The following is a 27,351-nucleotide window of genomic DNA, read 5'->3' as shown; positions in this document are numbered from 1 at the left end:
TGAACAGCAAACATGCACACATATCATAAAGTTGTAAAAATGTGAGTTGTAAAAACCCATCTAAATTCAGCTACTGGATTGTATGTAGAAGTTTTAAGTCTGAAAGGCAAAGAACTATACACAATGTGTTCAATTCCAGGTTTTTAATGAGTTGAGTCTTTGACTCCTTTTACTTTACATCAAAACCAGTAATAATACTCTAATACTTAAGTTATTATTGCACATTTAATATATTTTTACATTTTTTTTACCAGCCCAATCTCACTAGGAAATATAACTATTTTAAATATTGTTTAAAAAGTCCCACAAAATAAACCTAACCCTCATTGGGGATGAGCACATTGTGTGAAAATGTACACATAAAGTTATATAAATTAGCAACTTAATCAAAAAGGTACAAATATTGCATTGCTTCTCTTTTAAGTACACTCCCATTATTAAGCAATATACCATCTTTTAGGATAAATATTAAATTAGTCCAATTTTGCTGTAGCATTAACTGATAATGATAAACAGCTACTGTATTGCCTTGGTTATGTATATGTTGCCCATGTGTTTTTCTGCTATAGTCAAATATTATCCATGAAGAATAAATACATGAAAAATAGGGTATTCTTTATTTACATTTTCCATCTCAATATTCGGTTTGATTATGTCTTAAAAACTTCTTAAACACCTTTGATTTTCAAAATAACATGCAGTGGATGTAAAAATTTGGGTAACACTTTAGTTTAAGTACAAAAACTGGTGGCACATGACTACTACTAAGTATCGGCTGTTTATTAGTACTTATTTATTCATTTATTTTTCGGCTTAGTCCCTTTATTAATCTGGGGTCGCCACAGTGGAATGAACCGCCAACTTATCGAGCACATAAAACCCATCACTGGAAAACACCCATACACTCTCATTCACACACATACAATACACTATGGACAATTTAGCATACCCAATTTACCTGTACCGCATGTCTTTGGGCTTAGGGGGGAAACTGGAGCACCCAAAGGAAACCCACTCGAACACGGGGAGAACATGCAAACTCCACACAGAAATGTCAACTGACCCAGCCGAGGCTCAAATCAGCGACCCTCTTGCTGTGAGGGGACAGCACTACTTACTGCGCCACCGCGTCGCCCTATTAGTACTTATAAAGCACATATCCTACATGAATTTACTCCACAACCGTAACCTAACAAACTTATTACTATTAATAGCTACGATTAGAATTTATTGAGGCAAATCCAAAGTTAAATGTTTATTAACAGTGAAAATTGTACATTAAAATAAAGTGTTTTAAATGATGTATTTCATTTAAATTATATATTTTATGGGTCAGTTGGCATTTCTGTGTGGAGTTTGCATGTTCCCCCTGTGATCGCGTGGGTGTCCTCCGGATGTTCCAGTTTACCCCACAGTCCAAAGACATGTAGTTTTGTTGAATTAAATAAATCAAACTGGCCATAATGTATGTGTGTGTATAAGTATGGATGTTTCCCAGTACTGGGTTGCAGCCGGAAGGGCATCCGCTGTGTAAAACATATTCTTGATAAGTTGGTGGTTCATTCCACTGTGGTGAGCCCAGAAGAATAAAGGGACTAAGTCGAAGGAAAATGAATGAATGAATTTAAATTCAAATAATAGAAAACCAGATGCATGCTATATTATGTTACATTAAAATAACATACGTTAAAATGCAAAGCTATCATAGAGGTGTGCATAATTACAAAGTAGTCAACATGACTGTTGTTTATTTCTAAAGTTTCCTTCATGTAGAACAAAGAAGTTTTGCTCAATCTCTGTTTGAATTGTTTGAATTCCTGGCATCATTTCAGTTGTTTATCATTGATTATTTGCATTTAACAGCTATGCACTACATACACATTAGATGATTAGTGAACAAATGTCAGACGTCGATTCTAGTGCTGGAGTTAAGTGCACCAGGGCTCTTCAAAGTGGAGGAATCAAATCTTTGGAGTCGAAGTTTGTTTACACTTACTGTGGCGTCCTCTGAACAAGATGCTATGCAGAAGTCATTAAAGTGATTCCATTTGATGTCAAGTACATTCCCTCTGTGACCAGAAACCTTTGGATGATGAGGGTCAACCTTGCCAGTCTGTAAAGACACAAAAATGGTCCATTATTTTTGTAAATTTGCATTGAATACAATCATGAGGTTATGGTTTAAGATATTTCCTACATGACCATGTTAGTCTTTCCATGCTGATAAAAGGATTTAAACTGTAAAAGTGATAACCTGCTGTTGTTTTCTTTTGTTGACTATTTCATTATTTTTTTTGCAATTATAGCTTATGGTATTGAAGTGTGCGGCTGAATGCTAGATGATGTTTAGCACTGTTCAAAGACTTAGGGCTCTATTTTGATGGTCCATGCGCAGAGCGCAAAACGCAGGGTGCAAACGCTTTCAGGGTGTGTCAGAATGCATTTTTGCTAATTTAAGGACAGGAAAATCCGCTTTGCGCCGTGGCACATGGTCTAAAAGGGTTGAGTTTATTTTCTTAATGAGTTATAGGTATGTTTTGAGAATAAACCAATCAGAGTCTCATCTCCCATTCCCTTTAAGAGCCAGCTGCTTCGCGCCATAAGGGCATTTGCTTTTAACATAAAGTTCACTTTCGCTTTTGCTCTCGTGGATAGGGAAACCTTACCCCACAGATATCAATTAATTAATAAATAATTAATTTCATTTCAAGCCCAAAGATTTGTTTCAAAACTATTTTTTAAATTCAGTTCTAATTTCCAGCAAACAAATAAATGAACAATAATAACAAAGTGTCGTCAAAATACGGAGTTATTTTCAAATACACCTGCTATGCCCCATATGGTCTAAAACCTGACAGGTGGGCAAATCTAAGCTTGTTTTTAATAAAACAAATATAAATATGGATATAATAAATAATACTGCTAATAATAATAACATTATACAAAAGCAAATTGTTATGAACTGAAAAAGCCTCCCTAGATGAAGAAAGTATGAAGGTAGTGGTTTTTAAATTCATGTAAGCTAGAAATGAATATGTTTTGTAATATTTTAATAATTTATATTTATATCCTATATATATTCTTATTATATATATCCTTAATATATGGTATCTTTTCCATATGTAAAGATATTTGCGTATTGCTCTACATCTTGTGTGTAGTGTGTAAGCCAGGCGCACTTTGCACCAGTCAATAGACCGACTTTGTTCTGGTCTAAAGTTCAGACTATTTACAGTTTCTCAAAATAGCAACGTGCCAAAACAGGCCTGCTTTTTTAGACCAAAACGCCTATGGGCGCACATATGAGCAGTGTGGCGCAACACCTCAAAATGACCCTTCCGCCGAGTTGAAAGTAGCAAAATACTATTGCGCCGCGCCTTGCACCACATTGCGCCGGGTGTATGATAGGGCCCCTTAGGGTCAATAAGATTTTTTTGGAGAGAATAATATTAGTAAGAACACATAATTTTGATAGTGACAGTAAATTAAAATGTGTTGAGATTGCCATATCAAATAAATGCTGTTCTTCTGAACTTTCTTTTATTTAAAAGAATCCTGAAAAGCATCACAATAAACATACCAAGCAGAAAATGTTTTTAACATTCATAATATTACAAAACCTTTCTAAATCTACCAAATAAGAATGAATTTTGTAGGATTGTGACATAGACAACAGTTAATGGCTTGTGGAAATTCAGCTTTGTCTTTTATAGCATATTTTGTTACGTTTAACTAGTTGGAAACAAAAATTTCACTCAACTTAAAAAAAAAAAAAAAAGAATGTAAATTCGACATCCTGGGCAACTGTTCTTGCATGTTTCCTCCGGGTGCTCCGCAGCCAATTCAGCTTATTTAATTCCCCTATGGCGCATGTTTTTGGACTTGTGAGGGGAACAGGAACACCCGGAAGAAACCCACGCCAACACAGGGAGAACTCCACACAGAAATGCTAACTGACCCAGTCGGGAATCGAACCAACGACCTTTTTGCTGTGAGGCGATCGTGCTACTCACTGAGCCACCGTCATGCCCCGAAAAAACTATTCTAAAATGCAATTTCTAATTTTTTTCCTGAAAAAAAGAGACAAAGATACTTACTAATATTAATACAATGTCAATGCTGATAAATAAAGCACAACTGTGTTGTGGGCATCAAAAGTTTGAGTCCTGATTTGCTGACCTTTCCTGCCAACAAATTCTTTCCTGTCATAAAACTACTAAGAAATAAATCTCTAAAGGTGCCATAGAAAATCTTGAAAGTTGCAAATCTTTTGAAAATATTTCTATTATTTTGCTGAAATGTAAAAAAAACAACAACAAAAAAAAACACTACAGCCAGCAATATTATTGAGAATGGGAGCTTTCATTTGACATATTGGTGAGTTTATAATATGAAATGTAATGTAATTGTAATGATGTTCTTGAGGGGGTATTGGCTGTGAAAGAACAAATTTAAGCATCTCCTTTCATGAAACCTCAATGCTAGAGTGGTGGATATAGCTGGAAAAGCACCAGTAGATAAGACACTTATTCATCTCTCTGACACGTTGACTGACACTTGCACCAGTTTTTCACATTTGCACCAGACACTTTCTTACAATCACTCCATATCTCTAGAAAAAAAAAGTGCATTTCTGAAGTGTGTTTTACACAGGTGAGTGGGCTTGACAAACCACCTGTAGAAACTCTCTTCTCTATATATGCACCAGACACTTTAATTCAACCCCAACTTACAAGGACACAATAAGGAAAACAGTAGCTGTGTCTCATTTCAGAGGTTGCATCTGAACAGATCATTTTGAAATGAAACGATCTAGTCTCCAGAGAACAGGTCTTGTCACCTAGTAACTGTAAAAGCTGCTAACTGTATAAGCGCTAATAAAATTTGCAATAACTTTTTTCCAAAGTGATTTTAAAACTCTTTTTAAGCATTCTGAAGGCAAAGCAAGGTTTACAAAAGCTCGAAATATATTTCCTATGATCATGCATGTACACATAAAAATGTAAACGGCCTATAAAATCACTATTTAGTAAGACATGTCATACTCTTTTTGTTTTACTTTGTCATACTCTGTTTACATACTGAACATGTATTCATATTCTTCATGCCTTTCGAAATCCAAGTAGAATAAGTAGAAGTAAGGAGTAATATTTTTATTTTAAAAACGTCCTGCCATCAGCGTGCTGTTCGAGATGTTGTGTCCTTCATTACCTGGGAAATGAAGGATGCATTTTGAGGCTGCATTTAAAGGAGACTTCAAATGTTTTTGGAATGAGACAGCCTTTGTCTCGCCATGATGACGCATCGCTCTACGAATGCATCCCTTTAGAGGATGCAGCCTCTGAAATGAGACACAGCTAATGTTTACCTGTGAATGTAACACAAATCATGTTGCACTACTTGTTTTTTTAAATACCTCTTTTGCACACTATCTTGCACAATAATGGTATGTCTTATGTAAAAGTAGTCTGTCTTAGGTTTAAGTATGTATATTAAATAACTGCTTTGGTATGTTAGTTATATATAGGTTTAAAATAGCTCTGAAGTCCACTGTTGTGTTCGTATTTATGATTACATTTATTCATGTAGTAGCATGGTCCCTTTCATTTCACTTTATGTCCACACATGTAGAGGAAACAATTGATTGGCCTGAATTGAAAAACTGAAGTTGCAACCTGTAGAAAAAATACAATAAATGTGTAGGTTTGAGATGGATAACCTGTGCCATTTTTAAAATGTTTAGGATTTCGATTCTTATTTTGAAAACAAGACAGCCATTAGCTTTGGGGTAAGTCAATACAACAGCATCTTATCAGTTTTACTCGTCAAAATGCTAATTATCCAAAAAGAAGAATTACAAGTTTATTCAGCACCACCCTGAAGAAGAATAAGGTCAGTTTAACTGCATCGTGTTAGTTTAATGTTTATATTGTGAAATGTTCAGTGTACATTTGTAATGAGGCAACTAACACATCTACACCCAGTATGATTACATGGACACCAATAATCTGATTTTAATACGATTAGGACAATACTCTGATTAAGAGTCTACCATGTAAACAGTGATTTCTGATGATCTTACTCCAATTAAAGTTATAATCAAACAAAAAAGACACCATATTAAGACATGTGGAGTGTGCCTATTTTAGCCACATTATTGAAGTGCAGTACAGGCATGTAAACACCTTAATCAAACTATTACTGTCATGTAGAATTTTTGCCGCATTTTGCGACAGGATAGTCTATACACAAATGCCTGTTTGACACTATGCTCTGCACCCACCGAGTCAGATAGGACCACAGACACCTGCATCGCGAAATGCTGAGGTTTTGTTTACCCATATGGCATGCGGTATCAAATTCCATTGAAACTACACTCCTCCAGCCGGGCATACTCACATCCAATATCTCGCTTGTCATGGGGGGCATGAATGAAATGTTCCTGAATAAAAGTAAAATTGCCAAACTGCAGTACAGTCGACAAATTAAAAATGAAACACCGGAAATTGTGGATAGTGTGGTGACGCGATGACATCTATTCAATTATGTGCTATAACATCTCAAACGGGATCATTCAAAACGAAATTCATGTAAACACCTTAATCATATTAGTGTCTTATCCAGGTTAAGGCAAATAATTTTATTACTGATGTCCATGTAAACGCAGTCACTGTTGAATACATGTTTAATGCATGTTTATGCATCTTGTTATATCTCTCAGCTCTCTGACTCTTATATCACTCTTTCTAAAGCACGGTGCCCAAACATTTTCGTATAAAGCGCCAAAAACCAAACATCATTGACGTCAGTGGGCTGAAGATAACTATATCAAAATATTTTACATTAAAGCTGCCATGGGTCATTTCTTTGTGTATTTAAAAAATATAAAAAAATCAATAGAAAGCATTACTTTGAATCATATTAACTAATGCAGTATGACTTTTTAAATTATAACTTATTGCAATAAAAACATAAACCCTCACATGTATAACACAGAGAAGTTCAGTGAATAATACACAAGCAGAACCTGCCTTTGCCTTGATTTGATCTCTGCATTGTCCCTTAACCGTCGAGTGACAGTATGTACATTTTAATGTAAGTTACAGCATTTAATTGAAACATTTAATTTTAGTTAGCTGTTTCTTTGAAGTTTAATAGTAAAATAAACAAATTAAAGGTTACATTAAGTTTGAAATGACAAGATCTAACTCATCCCCATCATTATCTTTCTTCTCAGATGGGATGGTGGGCTAAATCAAACTTTGGCCCCTTATTTGGGAATCTCTGTTCTATAGTAAAAAAAACTCATCTTTACGAGGATGTTAATATTAATTCCTGTCTGTGTTTTCATACATTAAACCTACAAAATGCAACTATAAAAATACATCTTTGTTGGTCACGTTTTTTGTGTATAATTATAATTTAGTCTATATTTAATCCTCAACCCATAACTCAGACGCAGTTACATACTGATAGCTCACTCACTCCCAATGGGGAGCTTTTGGCCAATTCAATTGAAATAATTGTCATTTGACTAGGCATCTACTCAGTTTCTTCAAATATGTTTTTGACAATGTTAGCATGATTATTCTGCATGTGTGTCATAGTACATCATGCTGTGTGCACATCAGTGAAATGAGCTGCGCATAGTTAATTTACATTCAAGACTTTCACATACGGTAAAAACAGAGCTTTTCATCCTGGGATATTTCATAGGGTTCTAAATAGGCTGGTAAAAAAAATTCTGGACATTTTTTACACTTCCCTAAGCCACATACGTTCTAGATAACAGACAACAATTCAAACATAACGTATCAATGCATTCTATAGCACCTTAAAAAAGGGATTGTATATTACAGCAAAACTCAGTACTAAGTTATTACAAGTTTGACCAAGCATCATCGCATAGAAATGTCTTTGCTGAAGACACAAGTCTCAACAAAGAGAGCATCCAAAAAAACAAAAAAAAAAACAATTACGTAACATGAATGACTCAGTTATCAAGTGACGAAATGCAATTTTGTCATCATTCATATCTAAACTACTAACTGCTGGCATTGTTTCTGAGTAAGGGAGCTGAAATGTTGAAACGTGTATTAACATGAAATCAAATGACCACATACCATGTTGTTTGCTACTAAAGCGCATTTTATCTTATGGACATGCTACATTTGAGTCAAGCTCAAGTGTCGGGGGGAGGAGATGAGACAGATGATACAGAAAGATGCCTGAAGGCTTTCAAGTAACCTGTGCCATTCTTTAGATATGAGGTCATACCTGACCAAACATGAGACAGTCAACAGAGCAATAAAACCACACAGATGGCTGAAGTGTGTCAGAGGGAGGTAAGCGTGCAGGAGCGTGTGCGTATGTACAGGTTTTCTCTACATTGTCAGGAAAAAATAATACCTGACATTGTTGATCTTGTGGGGATGTTTGTATTTCAATTGCCTTCCTTATGATCCTTGTTTGCATAAGACAGGACTGTTGTTGTGCCCCGTCACGCCTTTCTGCAACTGCTAGCAAGCTCTTTACACTGGATGTGACAATGTGATCTTTGCAAATCCAACAGTTTTGCAAGTATTGAGAGTAGGTCACAAACAGAACAGGGCATCATTTTCGCATTCAGTTGACAGAATCACTGATTAGAATCAGAGTCATTTTGTTGACAGTCCAATGTAGACAGTATACATTTAGGAACGAGCGGATGTATTTTATTTCTATTAAAGTTTTTGATCATATCAATATTAACATTTTTGCTTACATTTTACTGCAGATTACATCCTAAACATGACATCTTGAAGCTGCATAACAGGTTTAATTCACTAGATTTGTAAAGTGTGTTGTACTGTATTATTCAAAAATAACTCCACCTCATTTAAATGAAAAAACTCCTCAACTCCTTCTGTCAATAATTATTAACACTCCCGTTATTCCAACCTTTGGAACACACATAAATATTTAACAATTTTTGAAAATTTCATAATATAAAATAGCAATTAAATTGTGAAAATTGTGAAATTAAAGCAATAGTCGAAAGATCTGGCCGCGCCAGGTCAGGATGTGTCCGTTTATAACCTTTAAAGCGCGCTCTAGAAAACTGGACTACTGTATGGTATGAACGCGAGCAGCCTAATTCATTACATGTTTTGGTTAACTAATTGTATAAAAACAACTCTCTTGAGCCCTAAAAGGAAAAAATGCAGAAGAAATTTGCCGTTAAAATAATTTTAGCAGAGACGCAACTGCTAGTCATTTTCACATTAGTTTTTCAGTTAGGAGATATGTAGCCTAAAGCAGGTCGCACACCAGAAGCGCCGCTCGGCAGCACGCAGCAACATGTATTTTAGAATTCTAAACATAGGTTTCTATCAGGATACACACACCGGCGCCGCAAGTCGGCGGCTGTCGGCGGCGCCCGGCGACGGCTCAGGACGCAGTTCATTTTTCAGCCGCGCCACAGAGCGCCATCTGATTAGTTTCATGTTAAATATCATTCGAATGTGTGCGTCTGGTGTGTGATACTTTAAACTGTCATGTACGCGCCGTGTCGCGGCGCCGAGCGGCGCTTCTGGTGTGCGACCTGCTTAATAAAAATGTTTAGTTGGACACTGCACAGTCCCACAGTAATCTACACTATAATTAATATTATAATTTATTATATTCATTTTTATTAATATTATTAAAATGAACCTATGAAATTGACAAAACGAAGAAACATTTTGAATGTTTGCTTTCATTTTCAAATTGCTAAAGCCAATTTTACAGTTGTGTAAAGAAACATCTCATTATGCAGCAGCAATGTCAAATTAGGAGACTTAAAATGCCTTTTGAGTTTAAAGATGATCGGCCTGCGAAGTCAAGTTTACAGTTATACATGAAATAGGTATAGTGCTTGAGTAAGTGGATTTGCCGCGAATCAACCTCTCACATGCGCTGCAGGTAGGCTGAATGATAATTAAAAAATATGTAACTTAGGCTATACTGCTGTTTGCACATGCAAAATTTAAAAATCAGAAAATATACTGTACAGTAAACTGTAATACAGTTAGCATATCGATTTTATTTTGACTTGTAGCTCATGGGCCTAAAAATTTAAATGTAACCTCAAATATTATAACCTCATTATTAAAAAGACTTGACGTGTAGACTTAAAAGCCTAATGGCTTATGACATTTTTTTTTTTTTTACAAATGCCAACTAGACAATATCACCAAAAAAATAATTATTTTTAAAATTATGAAAAAATGTATATACCCTGTTGATTTCCATGTTATCCATGCTAAAATGTAACAAATTTTCTTGGTAATAACTGTGAATTTCTTTTTTTAGGTATCTTTTTTAAAGATATTTTTCTGGCTATGCCATAAAATGTAACTAACACATTCAGCTACTATTTTTTTAAATGACATTAGATTGTAACATTTAACTTTTTCCTAACACTGATAGATGATTAGTTGGACACTAGGCAATGTCAAGTGTGATGACTCGGTTATGCTGATTACACTAGATTTATTAACTGGTTATACAAATAGTGGGTTATGTGTGGGCATAATTTGAAGTCTTTACCTAAAACTTTACACATTTATACTATTTGAAAAAAGCAGAAAGAAATAGGGAGAATAAAATATAATTTAAAGCACTCATTTGGCGCTGAAGCTGTTCGTCTGCAATGCATTAATAAACGGTATTGTTGCATTATAACTTTTATTGATAAAATCAATAATAGCGAAACTGTACATATTATTATTATTACTATAAAAAGAATATTACTGCCTTAAGTTAGTAACTTAGTAATGCAAAGTAAGAAATAAGTGAATAAATAGCCTAAAAGAATAAAATGCATTTTATTTTTGATGGACTTTCACATACGGTAAAACCAGAGCTTTTCATCCTGGGATATATCATAGGGTTCTAAATAGGCTGGTAAAATAATTTCTGGACATTTTTTACACTTACCAAGCCACAAACATTCTAGATAACAGAGAACAATTCAAACATAACGTATCAATGCATTCTATAGCACCTTAAAAGGGGATTATATTTTACAGTAAAACTCAGTACTAAGTTATTACAAGTTTGACCAAGCATCATCACACAGAAATGTCTTTGTTAAAGACACAAGTCTCAACAAAGAGAACATCCCAAAAAAACAATTACGTAACATAAATGACTCAGTTACAAGTGAAATGCAATTTTGTCATCATTCATACGTATCTAAACTACTAACTGCTGGCATTGTTTCTGAGTAAGGGAGCTGAAATGTTGAAACGTGTATTAACACGACATCAAATGACCACATACATTAATAATTTGTTACAATGCATTATTGTGTATGTTTCTACACTGTAATCATGATTGATTAAATACATGCATGTAATTACATCTGTAAGTAATTTCTGCATCCCCTACACCTTATCCCACTTTTAAACCTACCCATGCCTCCAAACTTGTCTCTAACACTACCCGTATCCCACCTCAAGAGCATGTTCTGCAATATATTATAAACACAGTAAATACACTGTTTTTAACTGTATTTTTGATTAAAGTGCACAGTAAATGAGGCCACCTAATATAAAGTGGGACCAAGATTATAATCACTGCTTTACTTACATGATGGACGGGCAGCACCAGGAAAGATCCACCTCCTGCACATTCAGTGATGACAGCGATAAAGCGTGGATTAGCGGCACAGAGTTGGTTGTCATGAACACTTCGAGTGATGGGGACGCCATCATAGCAGTTCTCTTTTGTGGCCGGCTTCCCAAACACATGGCGATACTTAGAACTCCGGTACTGAGGACGCCATGTCATCTATAGTGAAAAAGAAGAATCAATGAAATTAACTGGATTAATATCTGACAATTTAGCTGTGGTAAGCATATAGTATTCGCACAATAATTGACAATGGGCTGTTGAATTAATAGAAAATAATGCACAATGCAATAATGCACAGGTGGTTTGTCTACTAATTCATATAACACTTACACTTCGGTTGTTATCCCAACAAAAGACAATGTTTAGATGTTGTATTTCAAGACATTTGTCAGGTTCATCTAAAGCCTTTAGTTTAGTTTTAAACTGATGTTTGACTGTTAAAGGCTGTGAAATCACTGAAATCATTAGGCGTAGTGACATGGAACTGCAATGTGGGCAAGACTTGAATGGAACTACTTTAGCTTTGCATTTTTCTGGATATTATTGCACAGTTTAAAATGTTCATCAAAATAAAGCATTCGACAATCCCATAGTTTTTAAGCTGAATGCCTTAACTGTCAGGTTTACTTCACTATAATGGATTAAATCTTAATCTAATTATAACAAAACTATATATCATTAGAAAGGTCTAAGACTTCTAAATATTTCAGCACGGATTCTTGATTTTGTTATGAAGGAACCCTAATAGATCAAAACCAATTTACAGTCAACCACTGAGTTATACATTTAAACCATAATATATGTATTTTAAACATAAAGCAGTTATGACAAACGGTGACATTCAAAAGCTTTACATTTCTAGTTTACATGTCTGATTTTTAAAAGATGTTACTGAGAAACAGTTGTGACAAGGATACTCATAGTCATAAACCAATGCTCTACATAAGGGGTATTCAACCCTGTTCCTGGAGATCTACCTTCCTGCAGATTTCAGTTGTAACCCATATCAAACACACCTGCCTGTAATTATCAAGTGCTGTTCAGGTCCTAATTAATTGGTTCATGTGTGTTAGATCAGGGTTGGAGCTGAACTCTGCAGCCAGGTAAATCTTCAGGAACAAAGTCGAGTACCCCTGCTCTACAGCAATTCATATTTTTAAAGTATTTAGAGGCTAAATTGCATTAAACTGCCCATTCTACTTTATAATGTGATGTCTACTTTACAAATATTGTCAAAAGTAAAAAATAATATGGTTCATATTTCTTAAAACATACACAGAATAAGTGGGTGCACTTGGACATGGTCACCAATGGAAACTGCTGGTAATATTTGGTACTGCAGCCGAAATCTAATTTTTGGAGATATCAACTTCAAATTTGAAATGTACTTTGTTCAGATACTTGGCTTTGATTTTCTGTTCATTTATTCTAAAACAGATTTTGTACAATATATATTTTATGTATACAATAAAATGTCAAAGTATGCGTTTTATCATCTTCATAATCTTAAAAGGCACATAACTTTTGCTTTAGCTTTTTGAACTTTTTAACTTCAGCTACAATCTGACATCTGTCATCTTCAACATGAGGCCAAGCTTAAATGTATCCACCAAAGCATGAAAGATTGGCAATCATTGAACATGTTATTGAACAAGTTGAACGTCATTTTCATGTCAGTTAAAAAAGTGGAACATACATTTCATCAGAAGTCAGTTCAAAAGAAGATAACGTATGTGCAATTCAAAAGTGGCTCTTATAATGGCTAAATGTTGTAGTTTTAAAGGCTAGGTTTGTTTCATTTTTTTTTCTAGATGTGTAAGAACAACTAAAGAAATCCTGAAGATACATGTTTAAGAACACAGTAGTAAAAAGAAGTCAATTTTTTTAATATACTGTCAAATTAAAGAAATAATCTACAGATAGATCGGTGCTTACTTGCACAAAATCTGAACTTGTTCCAAAGAGACTGTGCAGATTTCTACAGTACTCTAACTATTATTCCACATATCCATACATACCTGTCTTTTACATGGTCATTACATATTCCAACTAATAGTTGATAATACTCTCTGGTAATCATCCACCTCTGCAGAAAACGATGAAGAAAACAAGCCAAGTTCTACTGTCTCTGACTAAAACAATTTCCTAAACAAAATACCTGTCGGAGATATCAGCAAATACTCTGATGACTGTGTAGATAAATGCTTTGTGAAAACAATAAGACAGGTTTCAATGGGTGAAGGACAAAGCTCTCCTGTACAAGATGGAAAAGTGAGATCAAACTCTACTATATTAAAAAGAAAATCTGTCATTTCAACAACTGGATTTGCATATCTGAGATGTGTTCAGTTGAATTCTCAGCAAGAAGATCTAAGAACTTGAGGGATAAAAGAGATAACAGCTTTTGACAGTTTTTAGCTGCCTGACTAGAACCACAAGCTAAAAATGGTGATTACGCAATCAAACTGACAAACACCAAACACACATATATTCACACACACACACACACACACACACACACACACACACACACACACACACACACACACACACACACACACCTGACCTGAGATTTACATATTAGGAATAAAATAGCATTTTGTGAAAAAATTTGGTGTCAGAAACATTTTTAATAATGTAGACCAGAGGGGAAAAGGTGTATTTTAAATTAATGCTTGATAATTCAAAGTCACGAATAAATCCAAAATTTTTAGAGGCCTGTAAGAACAGCCCAGTCATAAAAATATCGTTTAATGTAAAATACAATGTAAAAAAATCCTGGTTGCCTTACATTTTTAAGCTGAGTCACAGTGCTTTTTACAGTGTATAACAGAATTAGGGAATTTTAGATTAATCAAAAGGGATGTTGCAGGAGTTGCTACAGAAGAATGTTTTACCAGTCTATGTTTTAAGTCATGCAACCCCCAATGCTGGGAAACACTCTCTCATTCAAACACTAAATTTACTTTATCAAAACTGGAAACTGAAGCATCCAAAGGAAACCCACAGAAACACAGGGGGAAAACTCCACACAGAAAAGCATCCCGATTCAAATGGGACTCGAACCAGAGACCGCTTTACTCTGAAGCAAACAGAGAGTCACTGTGCCGCCCAAAAGTAAAACTGTACACCTTTCAAATATTGGTCTGCAAGTTATGAATATCTCTGTAAAAAAAAGACTAAACATTTCATTTCCTACATATAATTAAGCATACATAATGTCTGTAGTGTTTTCAGCATAAGCCATCTCACTAGATGAGTACATGGACACATGAAACTCATTTCCTGAGGTGCTCAAAAAAGACAATTTTACCATTTCTTCAAGAAAAAATATGTACTTTCATATGTAAAAGACAAAATTTAAAACACAAAAAGCTGTCCAAAGTTAGATTTAACTTGAAAAAGTTTAAATTATATGCCTGTACTTTACAAAAAATAAATGTTAATGACTGTAAAAATGTGAACATGAATAACGGTGAAAGAATTGAAAGTAAAATTTATCAAAACATTTAATGTTGAAAGGCTTACAAAAAAAAGAAATTAGGTTTATTGTATGGATATGCTTCTATGTATATGTATTCTTATACAGCCTATAAAGTATTTTAAAATAAACAAAATAAAAGTCATTTTGCTAAATGTCAGAGATTTGCAACTTTTTTTAACATTGCAGCGTGTATAAATGATCTGTATAACAGTGTATGACCATTTTACATGCACTTCCAAAAATAATAATGAAAATTATTATTATTACTACCACTACTAATACTACTACTACTGCTTCTTTTACTATAATAATAATAATAATAATAATAATAATAATAATAATAATAATACGTATAAAGGAGCAATGACGATTTTTAAAGAGAAAATGAAACAGTATTTTAGTTGTAAAATGTGTATTAATTTCCATATTAGTACCCACACATGCTTAAAAGAAATGGATTTTATAGGTTGAGGAAGTTAAGAACATGAAACATTGCAACACTGCGAGCAATATAAGAGCAAACGGCAGGATTTGTATATGTTTGAGTTGTTCAGCTTTGAAAGGCTGGTGTAATGATTAACGGAGTGATGGATTAGCCAGTGTGGGTGTGGTGGTAGGTAACAATAGGTGTAAAAATCATACCAATAGCAGAACAAACTTATTAAGACTTAAAGCACAGTTAACAGAAGAACTAAAACACATCAGACAGAAAGTGGATTGTTTGGGCTTAAAAACAGTTTTTCATTTGTTTCTATGCTGGGATTTTTATTTTCCATAATATACATTTAATAATAAACACATTTTATAATGTGGTTTTCTAATTGATGTATTTAAGCTGATAAAAGTAACAATCACAATATAAATAAAGTAAAACTCCAAAAATCCAAATAATCAAGTTGAAAGCTGAATTTCATTTCGAAAAACTAATTTAAACAATGTAGTTGAAATGTAAAGTCAATAACTAAAAGAGCAACTTAAGCCATGAAATGTAAATGATTACAACAACAATAACAATAGTAACTCAATATAGTAATAGTAATATTTTAAAGTTAATATACATTATGCACCCCTTGTTTCTTCAAACCTCCGCAAGTCTGCAATTTGTAAAGGACTGGATAGGCAAGTAAAGTGAAAGCAGATTTTAATCAGATTTTAGACAGATTCGGATAAAAAAAAGTGTTGACTGGCAATCTACTTACCCTGTCTGAGCACACGGAGACCTGACCGAACAGAGAACTGTAGATGACAAAATAAAAGTGGAAAAAAATATCCGTTTGCCACTTCCACCGGTTACAAATCCATTTCAGCTTTTGTAGAACATTGCAAAAAATCAAAGCGAGAAAGAAGCCAGACAACCAACACAAAGAAGAGAGAAAAGCAGATGTCAAACTTGTGCCCTGCAGCTTTAGTAAACGTGGACAGAAAGCCAGCGGCGTCCAGTGTGTGTGAGCGAAGCAGGTAAGAGATCATGTGCAAACTGAACTGAACACACTCCCTAAATGGGTGGCGCCTCACAGCAGAAAAGCACAGGGGATGAGGAGTTGTGAAGGAAAGATAACACACACATTCCCCACACTCATTTCCTCTGTGTCGGGGCCTGGCTGGTTAAGCATTATTAATTATGTATTAATACTTTTATGTTAAATAAATACAATAACAATTGTGTATTGGCCTTAAGTTTGATTTAAGAGGGGTATTTTTATTCTAATTTACTTATTCTTTACAATCATATAACAAGCTAATGTATTGGCATTCATCAGACTGATGAATTGATAAAAGAGAGCAGAGGTGCTTTAATATTGTTAATTTACAATCACAGTTTTTACTAGAAGTTTTTAAAATGATTTTTTTTTATATCATTTTTGTTATTTTGGTTTTAATCTTAAGTAAAATTTAAAAAAATGAATAAAGTAAAAGTAAACTAGATAATGTCATGTTTTTACTCTATAAAGAATCGCCTTGGATAGCAGGATTTATCAAAACATGTATTTATTAACAAAAACACTTACTACAAGCACTGGAACATAATACCCACAGGAGAGACATCAAGGGATGACAATACAATTTTGGATGCTAGACTGAACAAAACACAGGACATGATTACACAAATCACAAAAGTAGTGACGCAACAGGTGGAACTCATGATCATAGAAAACGGAAGGAAAACAGAACAAAGGAATCACAAGACGCAAACAAAAAGGACGATTAAAGACTAACAGAAGAACGAGGAGTCTAGGAGGAGACACGGGAGGGAGGAACCAAGAGAGGAGATGGAGGAGCTGGAGCAGGAGCCAGAAGACTCAGGACAAAGCCAGGAGGATGGCCCAGGGCAGAGCCGAGAAAGGGAGGAACCATAAAGGAGGAGTGGCCCGCGACTCCAGTGGGGGGCGACTGAGGGAGACGCCGCTGATAGTGGTGGAGCCCAAGGAGGACACGGAGAGCCGTAGGGTGAGGGTAATGCCGAGGTCCTAGAGGGCCAGGGTGGAGCAGATGGCCTATCTGGGTGGGGCGAAGATGGGAGTCCAGAAACCAGCGACGGAGCCAAATCGACAAAAGACAGAGGAGTGGAGTCTAGAGGTGCAGACAGGGCGACAATTGACCAAGGCGGAGGGATGAGGGAGCCTGGTGGAACTGGTGGGCTGACGGCCCACAGATGAGACAACACGGAGCCTTGGGGTTGAAGGGCCAAGGCAGAGTCCGCAGCTTGGAGGCCGGAGATGATGACGCCAGGGGACATCCTCCGGACATCATAGCTCGGAGACAGGCCCACAGCCAGACCTCCTCTCCTGAAGCTTGAGGGTATGCTGAGGGGCTGGCTGACAGCAGAGGGACGGGAGTTGACTGACTGGCTGCATGATCTTTCATATGCAGTGGAGGAGAGGGTGGGGTGCTGTTCATGACACTGGAGCTCACGTCTTTGAGGAACAAAGGGGCTAGGAGACTGTCTGGCTTGACACTAGAATTTGAGTAGACAGTTCTCTGTCTGCGGTGGACTCTGGCAAGCACTCCCTGCAGATGTATTGGGGTGGTCACTGGGTTTGGAGTGGCACTGGCAAGGTCCTCCTCTACACAGATGGTGAATGATGATCCATTCCTCGCCAGTGTCCACTCCACATATGAGGCGAAATTGCCTCGAGGACCATCTTCGGATGACAGTGGTCTGTATGCGGTGTTATTAGCGATGGCCAGGAACATTGTGGTTTGGTCCTCGAGGCTTAGTTACCCTGCCCCAGCAGAAAGAACAGGAACAGGAGGTGGTAGATGGGGTCCGTAAGAAGTACAAGGGGATAGGAAAGAAAACACTGGGGCAAAAAAGAAGGGGGGGGGGTATTCTGTCATGTTTTCACTCTATAAAGAGTCGCACTGGATTGAAGGATTTATCAAAACACATATTTATTAACAAAGACACTAACTACAGGCAATGAAACATATACATGCTGGAGAGACATCAAGGAATGGCAGTACAACCCTGGATGCTAGACTGAACAAAACACAGAACTTAAATACACAGGACATGATTCCACAAACTACAAACAGGGGTGACACAGCAAGTGGAACACATGACATAAACACAAGAACCATGACAGATAGTTAATAGATATATTAGATTAGTAAATACTTGCTTGGATTTTTAAATATATAAAAAAAATGTAATACAAGTAACAAACTGGATTGTATTTGTATGCTTTTAGTTTTAGTTAACTATAATAATGAATCAAGATTACAATTCAATGCAGCGCAACTGTTTGCACTGATTTATGAAATGCATAGCAAAACAATTCATTCATTCATTTTCGTTGAGCTTAGTCCCTTATCTATCATGGGTCCCCACAGTGGAATGACCTGTCAACTATTACAGCATGTTTTACAAAGTCAATGGATGCCCTTCCAGCCACATTACAGTACTAGAAAACAACCAAACACTCTCTACAGCTAATTTTGTTTACCCAAATTACTTATAGCACATGTCTTTGGACTGTGGAGGAAACTGGCGCACCCGAAGGAAACCCAGACCAACATGGGAAGAAGATGCAAACTCCACACAGAAATGTCAATTGGCCTGTAACCAGCAACCTTCTTGCAGTGAGGTGACAGTGCTAACCACTGCGCCACTGTGCCAATCTGCAAAACAATAACTACTTTAAATCAGAGAATGCTACAAGGTATTTGCTTGACAATTTTGTCTAAAATGTAACTCTAAAATGTATCTAATTATCTAAAATGTAACTCATATTTACGTATAATATTTCTGGGTTAAAACAGGACAGCATTTTTTAAAGTGAAGGATTAAACGCATTAATACAAATTAAAACCTAAATTTTATGACAATTTTGTAAAATGCATACTTTGATGCAAGCTGTGAGATATGCAAGTTTCAATTTTAAATAATATTTTTTTATTCCAGACTGTATTTGTAGTGTGCTGACTTTTCTTCTATATTTATTTTTTTTTTGCTCAAAAACCTAAAATTAGTTTATCTATTCTTTTAGACATGCTTCAAGTTAGTTCGCTTTTTTTTCAGCAGAATATTTGACACATAACCTTTGTGATATTCAAGTATTAATCTGTCTACTGCGTGAACTGCTTCTGATGCACTTGAAAAACAGCTTTACTTACATTTTTTACTTTCTAGTCCAAATATCTTGACTTCTCTAGTAAGGCAAAAAATATGGTCTTTCTTTCAAAAATAATGTAAAAAAAAGTTTTTCCTTAAAACAATCAAATAATCTTATGTCAAAGTAAAAACAAGTTTCATCACATTGCATTTATAAGGTTTTATCTGCATTCAAAATTTTTTTGAGATATTGAACTTCAAAGTTTTTGCATTCTATAGAACAAACTGTAAGTGTGTACATTAGTTTTTTTAAATAAAAAGTCTTAAAATGTAAACAACTGATAAAAACCTTCCCATAATGTAAATAAGTTATCATTTAATATGAAATATATCAGGGGTCACCAACCTTTTGGAAACTGAGAGCTACTTCTTGGGTATCGTTTAATGTGAAGGGCTACCAGTTTGATACACACTTTCTAATAACAGATTTGCTCAATTTACTTTTAATTATATGCTATGCTATTAATAATTAATGATATTCATCTATGTGAAGACACTGATCATGTTAATGATTTCTCACAATAGTTGTCAACAATGATTGGAAACAGATAAATATTAACCAATGCAAGTGTGATTTAAAAAGAATAGCTACAAAAAATATTAGATGCAGCTTACTGGTATGTGGTGCTATGGTAAGCTAATTTCATAACAGGCCCACGGGCAACTCATGTGATCCTCGCAGGCTACCTGGTGCCTGCGGCCACCATGTTGGTGACCCCTGACATATATTAAATATGTCAATAACTCAATTTTGACAAAAATGTCAGATAGAAACGTATAATTCTAAAGTGACGGTTTATTGTGTTTGTTTAATTTTGACATATTATTTCTGAAAACAAGACAATATTTTGCTTCTCTAAATGCTTATTGACTTTAGACATTTGTTCTAGAAACTATACAAAAAAAAGCATTTTTGCAGTGTGAATAGACAGGAAAGCTGGTTTTGTGTGTGAGCGTATGAGAAGGAAAGCTCTGGTTAATACTGTGTTTTACAGCAGAGGCAAATGTGTTTATGCTTTATAAATAAGGTAAAATAAATACACAGAAATTAAGGACGGGTGTCATAAACTCAATATAAGGAGTGTAAAACGCATGCAAGGGCAGAGTCCAGTCCACAGGTTAGGTTTAGTCTGAAAGAACAGACGGAAGTTGGATCGGTATCACTTCTATCAGATGAGTATAAGTTTTACCTAGAAGGTGACAGAGGTGCAACTCAACACCTACAAGGCATTCGGTGATACAAATAATTGAAAAACCTGCTGACTGTGTCTTTTTTAATGACTTGCTGCAGGGCGGATGTCCATCACCAAACAAAAAAGGAGCGTTCACACTATCATTAGCGATGAGTTCAGGCCCTGTTATCCAAGCAATTAGAGAGCAGCCTGACATGCAGCTTTCTGGAAGCCTCGAACGCTGACTAATGTCCAGAGATTACAGACATTATGCTGATGAGCAGAGGAAAAGCACTGTGGCTCCAGCTCTCTTTCCTGTGTGATCTTGAATGGGGAGATCCTGCCATTTGACAATTACAACCCTGGGTTTCAGTTTCTGGGCCATTAAGAGCTCACTAAATCTTAACTATGTAGATAGGGCAGCAATATTATTGTCTTGGAGGATCCAGGTCGTGGATTGTTGTTATGTTAATGGAGTCCTGAGACTCTGCTGAGAAAGACTGTGTTTTGATATGATAAATGTTGGCTTTCTAGGAGGGTCTGGCTAAGTTTGTTTATCTTTTCTCAGGTCTTATAAAATTAAGGTCTTGAGGTGAGGACAAGACATGCACGCGTGTCAAAATAACAACTTTACTGCTTTACAGCTTTAATCCAAGATAACCAGCAGCCCTACGATCCAAAAATAAGCTAGTGACGCAAAGTTACTGTAGATAACAACACAAACTCGACCTTCTAGTTTTATGATGATCAAATCAAACGTAGATGAAACACTGAAATGATTAAATGTATTTGACATTGCAATCAGTGAGGGCATATAAATGTATTAAGATTAAGAGGTTAAAACCAACACAGGCTCTTTGGAAAAACATCACAGTTTTCTGCCTAGTTTGAAACACTTTCAAAGTAAAATGTTCAGTTGATGGCACTGAACATTTGCATACTGTTTACTGCTGAACATAATGCATACTGTTTCATCAGAAAGATGAAAGTACCATGTCATAAATGCACTATAAACAATGTTTCAAATCAGCACTGTCGTATTTAAAAATATTGATGCATAGTCTTAACCTGACCAGCAATGTTAACAAAGCAAAGCATGTCATAAAAACACTCAAGCAAGTAAGCCATTTTATCTTGCTTTTGTGAGTTTCTAATTTCATAGTTTAAAGATTGACAGGACTAATACCTTCAGATTGCAAGTGTAAACATGTGCTAAATTGATTGTGTAAAATGATTTACAAATGCATGCTCTATACAAACAAAAAGATTGGTTCTTCAGTGATACTTTGTAGTTGGCACGTTATATTAGCTAAGTGGTTCTTTGGCTTGTAATCACAGGGGAACTGACTTAAGTGCTATATAGCACCTGCAATGGTTCTTTAGTGATTTTTTTGTTTGGTGGTGGTTAAGATGCTGTTATATGACACCACGCTTAAAAATATAGGTGTTATGTAGCACTAAAAGTTGTTCCCTTTCGACATTCAGTGTTACATTTTTGCACCATTTTGAGTGTTTTTTTAAAGCGTTTTGAGGTCATAGTAAGATACTTTAATGTACAAAGAAACATAAAATAGCTCTGAACCAATGAGATCCCATGCTTGCCTTCAGCGAGCTGTGCAATTTATTGAAAAACAATTCAGTTTTGATTTCAGCCTCCAACAATTATGAAAATACGATAACCCAGCTGAAAAACTGATTTTACATGCAAATCAGTAAAATAATGTGTGACTTTTGTAAATCAGCACATGCTTGATTAATCAAGCGTATTTGATTTATTCATGTTTTAAAAGCACTAAAGAGGATATCCTCAAAAGAATTTCTGACTGTGCTCAAAGTTAAAACAGAACATAGACATGTAAAGTAAACTTTAAGGTCAAGCTGACCACCTAAATGGTCAAATTGGGATGCATAGATTCACTCAACTCACGATTCAATTTTCTCACATTTTTGTTTTTTCAAAAAATGGGATTGATGTCATGATTCAGTACACAATACAGGTGTCCTTTTCTTAAGCTATTGCTGCACATTTCTTGGTAAAACTGAAATATAACAAAACTAAATAAATAATTTGAAACAAACCCCAAATTAAGTAAGCTACACAAATAATAGAAATCTCTTCAAATAAACGAAGTAAGGCTTTGTCAACGCACTTTCATTTCTTATTAGAGGCAGCCACATCAATTTTATCATAATACAAACAAAGATGTTGCATACATGAGCAGTTTTTTTCCATCTATATATGTGTTTTCAATATCAATTTAAAGCAAAAACTGAATATTCAGACGTTAGATTTGTTAAACTATTGTCATAAAACATATAAAGAAAATAGCTGATGAGCTGAAAAAATTGCCCAAACTAACTTTAATGAAAAATTGCATGTTACAATTTGAGAGTAAAGTAAAAAACACAGATTTGTCTTCCCTTTAGTTCTCATTTCAGCTGGAAACTGCATTTGCAGAGCATTTTAATATCTAATTTATATATAGTCTAGACTGCATAAAGCAACACAGAAGAAGGCATTTTTAATTAATGTTGTATTTCAAGTTTGTATTAAGTGAAGACAAATGAAGATAAGGTTAAAAAAAAAACTACATTTTCAGGTCAGAACTAATTTGGGTAAACATGTTTTGCATTTGCCCACCTCATTCATTCATGCGGTTTGCTTAGCAAATACTCTGCCTCTGTTTGGCAGACAGGAGGGTTGATCTAACTTCGTGTTTGTGAAACCACTGGTTTATTTGGTGAAATCCTTAAGGTGAGCAGTAGTTTATAAATCCACGTGTTGAGAAAGGAAAAATGTAAATGCATTGCCAACTGAATAATCTTGTTAATTTGCACTGGCCCTTTTTTCTCTGAAAGTGAGAATGTTCAATTTGACTTTCAAAGCATACATTTGAATTTCCCTCTTAAAAGAGAAAAAATGCTCGTGGGGCTTGCCAAACTGGTCCTGAAAGAGTAATTCATCAATAAAAACATTCCCAGCCCTCAGAGAAACTAAAAAAAGTCTATGATGAAGCTTTTGGCTGTTACACAACATAAATGGTCGTGAATTGTTAAGTCATAATTGTGCCACAAATGCAACATTTAGGGACACATAAGGCACACATCATAGGTTATTATGACATTTGCAGTATGGGTGGAAAGTATATGCATGTCACATAACTTGGTTAGCAGGCACATTACACAGTGGTGCAGGGATGATGTCAAGAAGAATAATATGCTATATTGGTTCTCATGCGATTTTCCTTGGTGTTTTACAATGAGGCTTTTTAATTAATGAATAAAATAATGACTGTAGTAAACATAACTAAACTATCACTGTATTATCTATTAATTAGAAAGTTAGTTCTGAAATAACCCTTTTTAGCTCACTTAATAAATGTATGACACTATTGTGTTTATTTATTAAGCATTTTCTTCAGAAAGAAGTTTTTTTTTGGTCATTAGTTTCTAGTTCTCAATGGGCTTTACTCCAGGCTCAGATTAAATGCTGCCGTTAAGTGTTACTTTATGCATTTTGCAAGATTAATGGATTAATATAGTACAATGTTCTTTTAAGATTAGTTTCAAAAGATTTCCTGTTATGTCTGCATTTCGGTGGAGCCTGTGGTTAGGGTGAGGATTTTATGAAGTTCACGACTGTATCATTCTGTTGTATTTAAAGAGCAATAACTGCAAGCACTGATGCAGTGGTACTCGCTCTGGTTGTGCTTTTGCTTGCTGGACAATTTATGTACTATATTATGAACTAAAGCACCACTTGTGTAGCATTATTAAGACAATCATTTTATATACAGGCACAATCTGAATTATTTTTTTCATAAAAATATATTAAAAAAGACTTGAAGAGTGTTATATACTTTGCTGACTTTTATGCTGACATTTTCCCAAATATTTTGAAAGAATGTTCAAAAGGAATAAGCAATTTTATATAGTGACAGACTGGGTTTTGTGTCGCCAGGCTGATGATGTCATTCACCTCCTCTTTCTGGCTTGGTTTTCTAGAAACAGTGAAACACCAAAGTAGCATTATCATGTTGTTAATTCTATTCAACTGTGCACTGCAGAGCATAAACAAAATGTATTTAATAGGATAAAAAAAAAAAAATCACTGCTACTTTCCCACATGATCATGACTAGAAGAACTGGAAGCAGTGGACTTTGGCACAATAAAAGCTTCGCTGCTTTCATGCTGTGTTGCGCTAGTCTCTTGTCAACAATTGCTTGATTGATCTTGATTCACTTCAATGGCTTTCAGCCCAACATCGTGTCCACGCTATGTGGCACCCCAACACACAATAAAAGGTATCCTTTTCAAGTTTTAACAAGTTTTTATCCTCACCATCTACAAAATTTCAACACCATTGAGGCAAAAGAACAGCATAAACAACTATCAACTAATTATCACCTCAGTTACTGCTTATGTGTTTCATACAACAGTGCTGTCTGGTTCACTAATCTGATAGCCATATTCTGCAATATCAGAACTCCTACAGCATCCTCACCTTCTTTATTACTCTGCCCACATAGCATGACAGCAGATCAATAAACTCACTACAGTTTGACAAATATTGCAGCTATTGGACAACATAATGTACTTTTGAGACTTTTTAGGCAAGAATGTAGTTGTTTAGATTACAAATATGCAGTTTATTCATAAAAATAGTGCATATTTTAAATATTGTATATGATATATAATATTACATACAGTATAATGTCACCACATCAGTATAAACCACATCTGCCACTCAGCCTATTTAGTTTTAATAATGCTATATGTGTATTAATTAGATTATAACCCTTCTGTTGCGTGTCGCATTGCGTATGGTGCAGACAGCCAAATTGCTAGTCACTGGAATTTTGTCATGCTGTGTGTTGTTAGGACAGGTTTTAGGTTTAACAGTGTATCCTAAGATCATGCCATGCAAGACCAGATGCAACACAAGTGAAACATTTAAATACCAAGACACTCCCAATGAAAGCACACTGCACTCATGATAAATTGAGCATGTTTAAAATTAAGTATGATGCGAGACTGATGTTACTGTTACTATGTTCACTAGGTATTTTATTTTCAATAAATTAGGTAAACTATCTACTGGGACTTTCAGTATTATAAATGTCAGATGATGATTTGAAAATGTCTGCTGTTACTGTGTGTTCACTTACACTCATTCTCTTCCAGAAACGTTCTTTGATAATTATTATTAGTTTGACATTGCTGATACTCACTCTGCCTGTACTCAGTCTCGTAGCCTTTGCTAACATCCTCTCTTCTTAAGTGGGTTATCGAATGGTATGGAATGTGACTGACTTCACTTCCCGCCGTAATACTTAAGTCATTATACAATTTGTGTGTGCAGCACATCTCTATCTTTGTATTAGTCAATAAACATATTGATTTAGTTTCAGGTTTCATGAGCTCTAGTGAATGTACTTAGATGAGCAGATGGCTGCATTGTTTGCATAGGCTATAGTTTCCTCCATAAACAGTTAACATGAAAAGATATTCAAGATTTATATTTGTCTATTATTTAATATGTAGTACCAAAAGAGTCTCTGTTTGGTGAGTAGAACTTTAAATTTAATCTTTAATGATAGCTTAAATTTAGCATAATACTTTTTTGTGCACATTTTACATCCATCTCAGAGTGTCAATACTTTGCAGTCTTGTTCATAACCTTTAATTAAAAAAATTGTCAAGGTATTATTTCTAATAACCTGGTATTTCTAATAATGTGTGGGCTTAAAACCTCCTGTAAAATAACAAAAATAGTTAAACTGTAAAGTGATTAACCACTCTACTGTTAAGCAAGCAAAACGTCAAAACCTGGAAGACTAAATAATAATTTATGAGGCAGGATCTTCCTTTGGGCTTTCGTAATGGGAGGCTTAATTAATGTGTAAAGTAACATCTGTGGAAAATGTAACTTGACGGTACTTGAAGGTTTTGTTCTACAGCATAAACTCCACAGACATTCCTATGTAAATCGATTATTTACTTTCAACAAATACTTCATTTTAATTTAAATATACTAGGGGTGTATTACAAAAATTAAGTTGAACTCATTTTAATGCTAACATTTACTATGATTTGGAACTTCTGTAGTATTTACTTAAACAATGACCTGATTAGCTTGTTAAAGGCACAGCATGTAATTAAAAAGCAAACAAAGGCATGTAGTTTGGTGATGCCCTGACTGAGTGTGAAATAGTTGTCTTCTTTATTGCATATTATTGGACTCCTGCATATATCATGTTCCTGAATGAGCTAAAGTAAACGTATTATCATGGTAACGTCTAGCAGATCAACACCGTGTCCTAACTTTACAATGATGGCAACCACCACATTTTTAATTTTTATCCAATTTCTATTTTTGCAAAATCGTACAACCATAAGCAGGTGTGGATAAGAAAGTGGT

General features: G+C 35.1%; 1 protein-coding gene across 3 annotated transcripts in view; it reads right to left on the bottom strand.

The window, feature by feature from the left end:
• Nucleotides 1–27,351, bottom strand: part of coro2aa (coronin 2Aa) — a 50,047-nt gene that overhangs the window by 16,311 nt on the left and 6,385 nt on the right. The window contains exons 1-3 of one of the 3 annotated variants that reach the window (XM_087235207.1): nt 16,342–16,589; nt 11,614–11,814; nt 1,997–2,113 (exon numbers count right to left, since the gene is read on the bottom strand). In XM_087235207.1, coding sequence (XP_087091333.1) covers nt 1,997–2,113; nt 11,614–11,814 — 318 coding nt within the window. In that variant the 5' untranslated portion in view covers nt 16,342–16,589. 3 annotated transcript variants of the gene reach the window in all.

Source organism: Danio rerio, chromosome 1 (assembly GCF_052040795.2).
Source record: "Danio rerio strain M-AB ecotype USA chromosome 1, GRCz13ab, whole genome shotgun sequence".
NCBI classification, from domain to species: Eukaryota; Metazoa; Chordata; class Actinopteri; order Cypriniformes; family Danionidae; genus Danio; species Danio rerio.
Note: the sequence above shows the minus strand (reverse complement) of the source record. Positions and strands in the feature narration are given on the sequence as shown.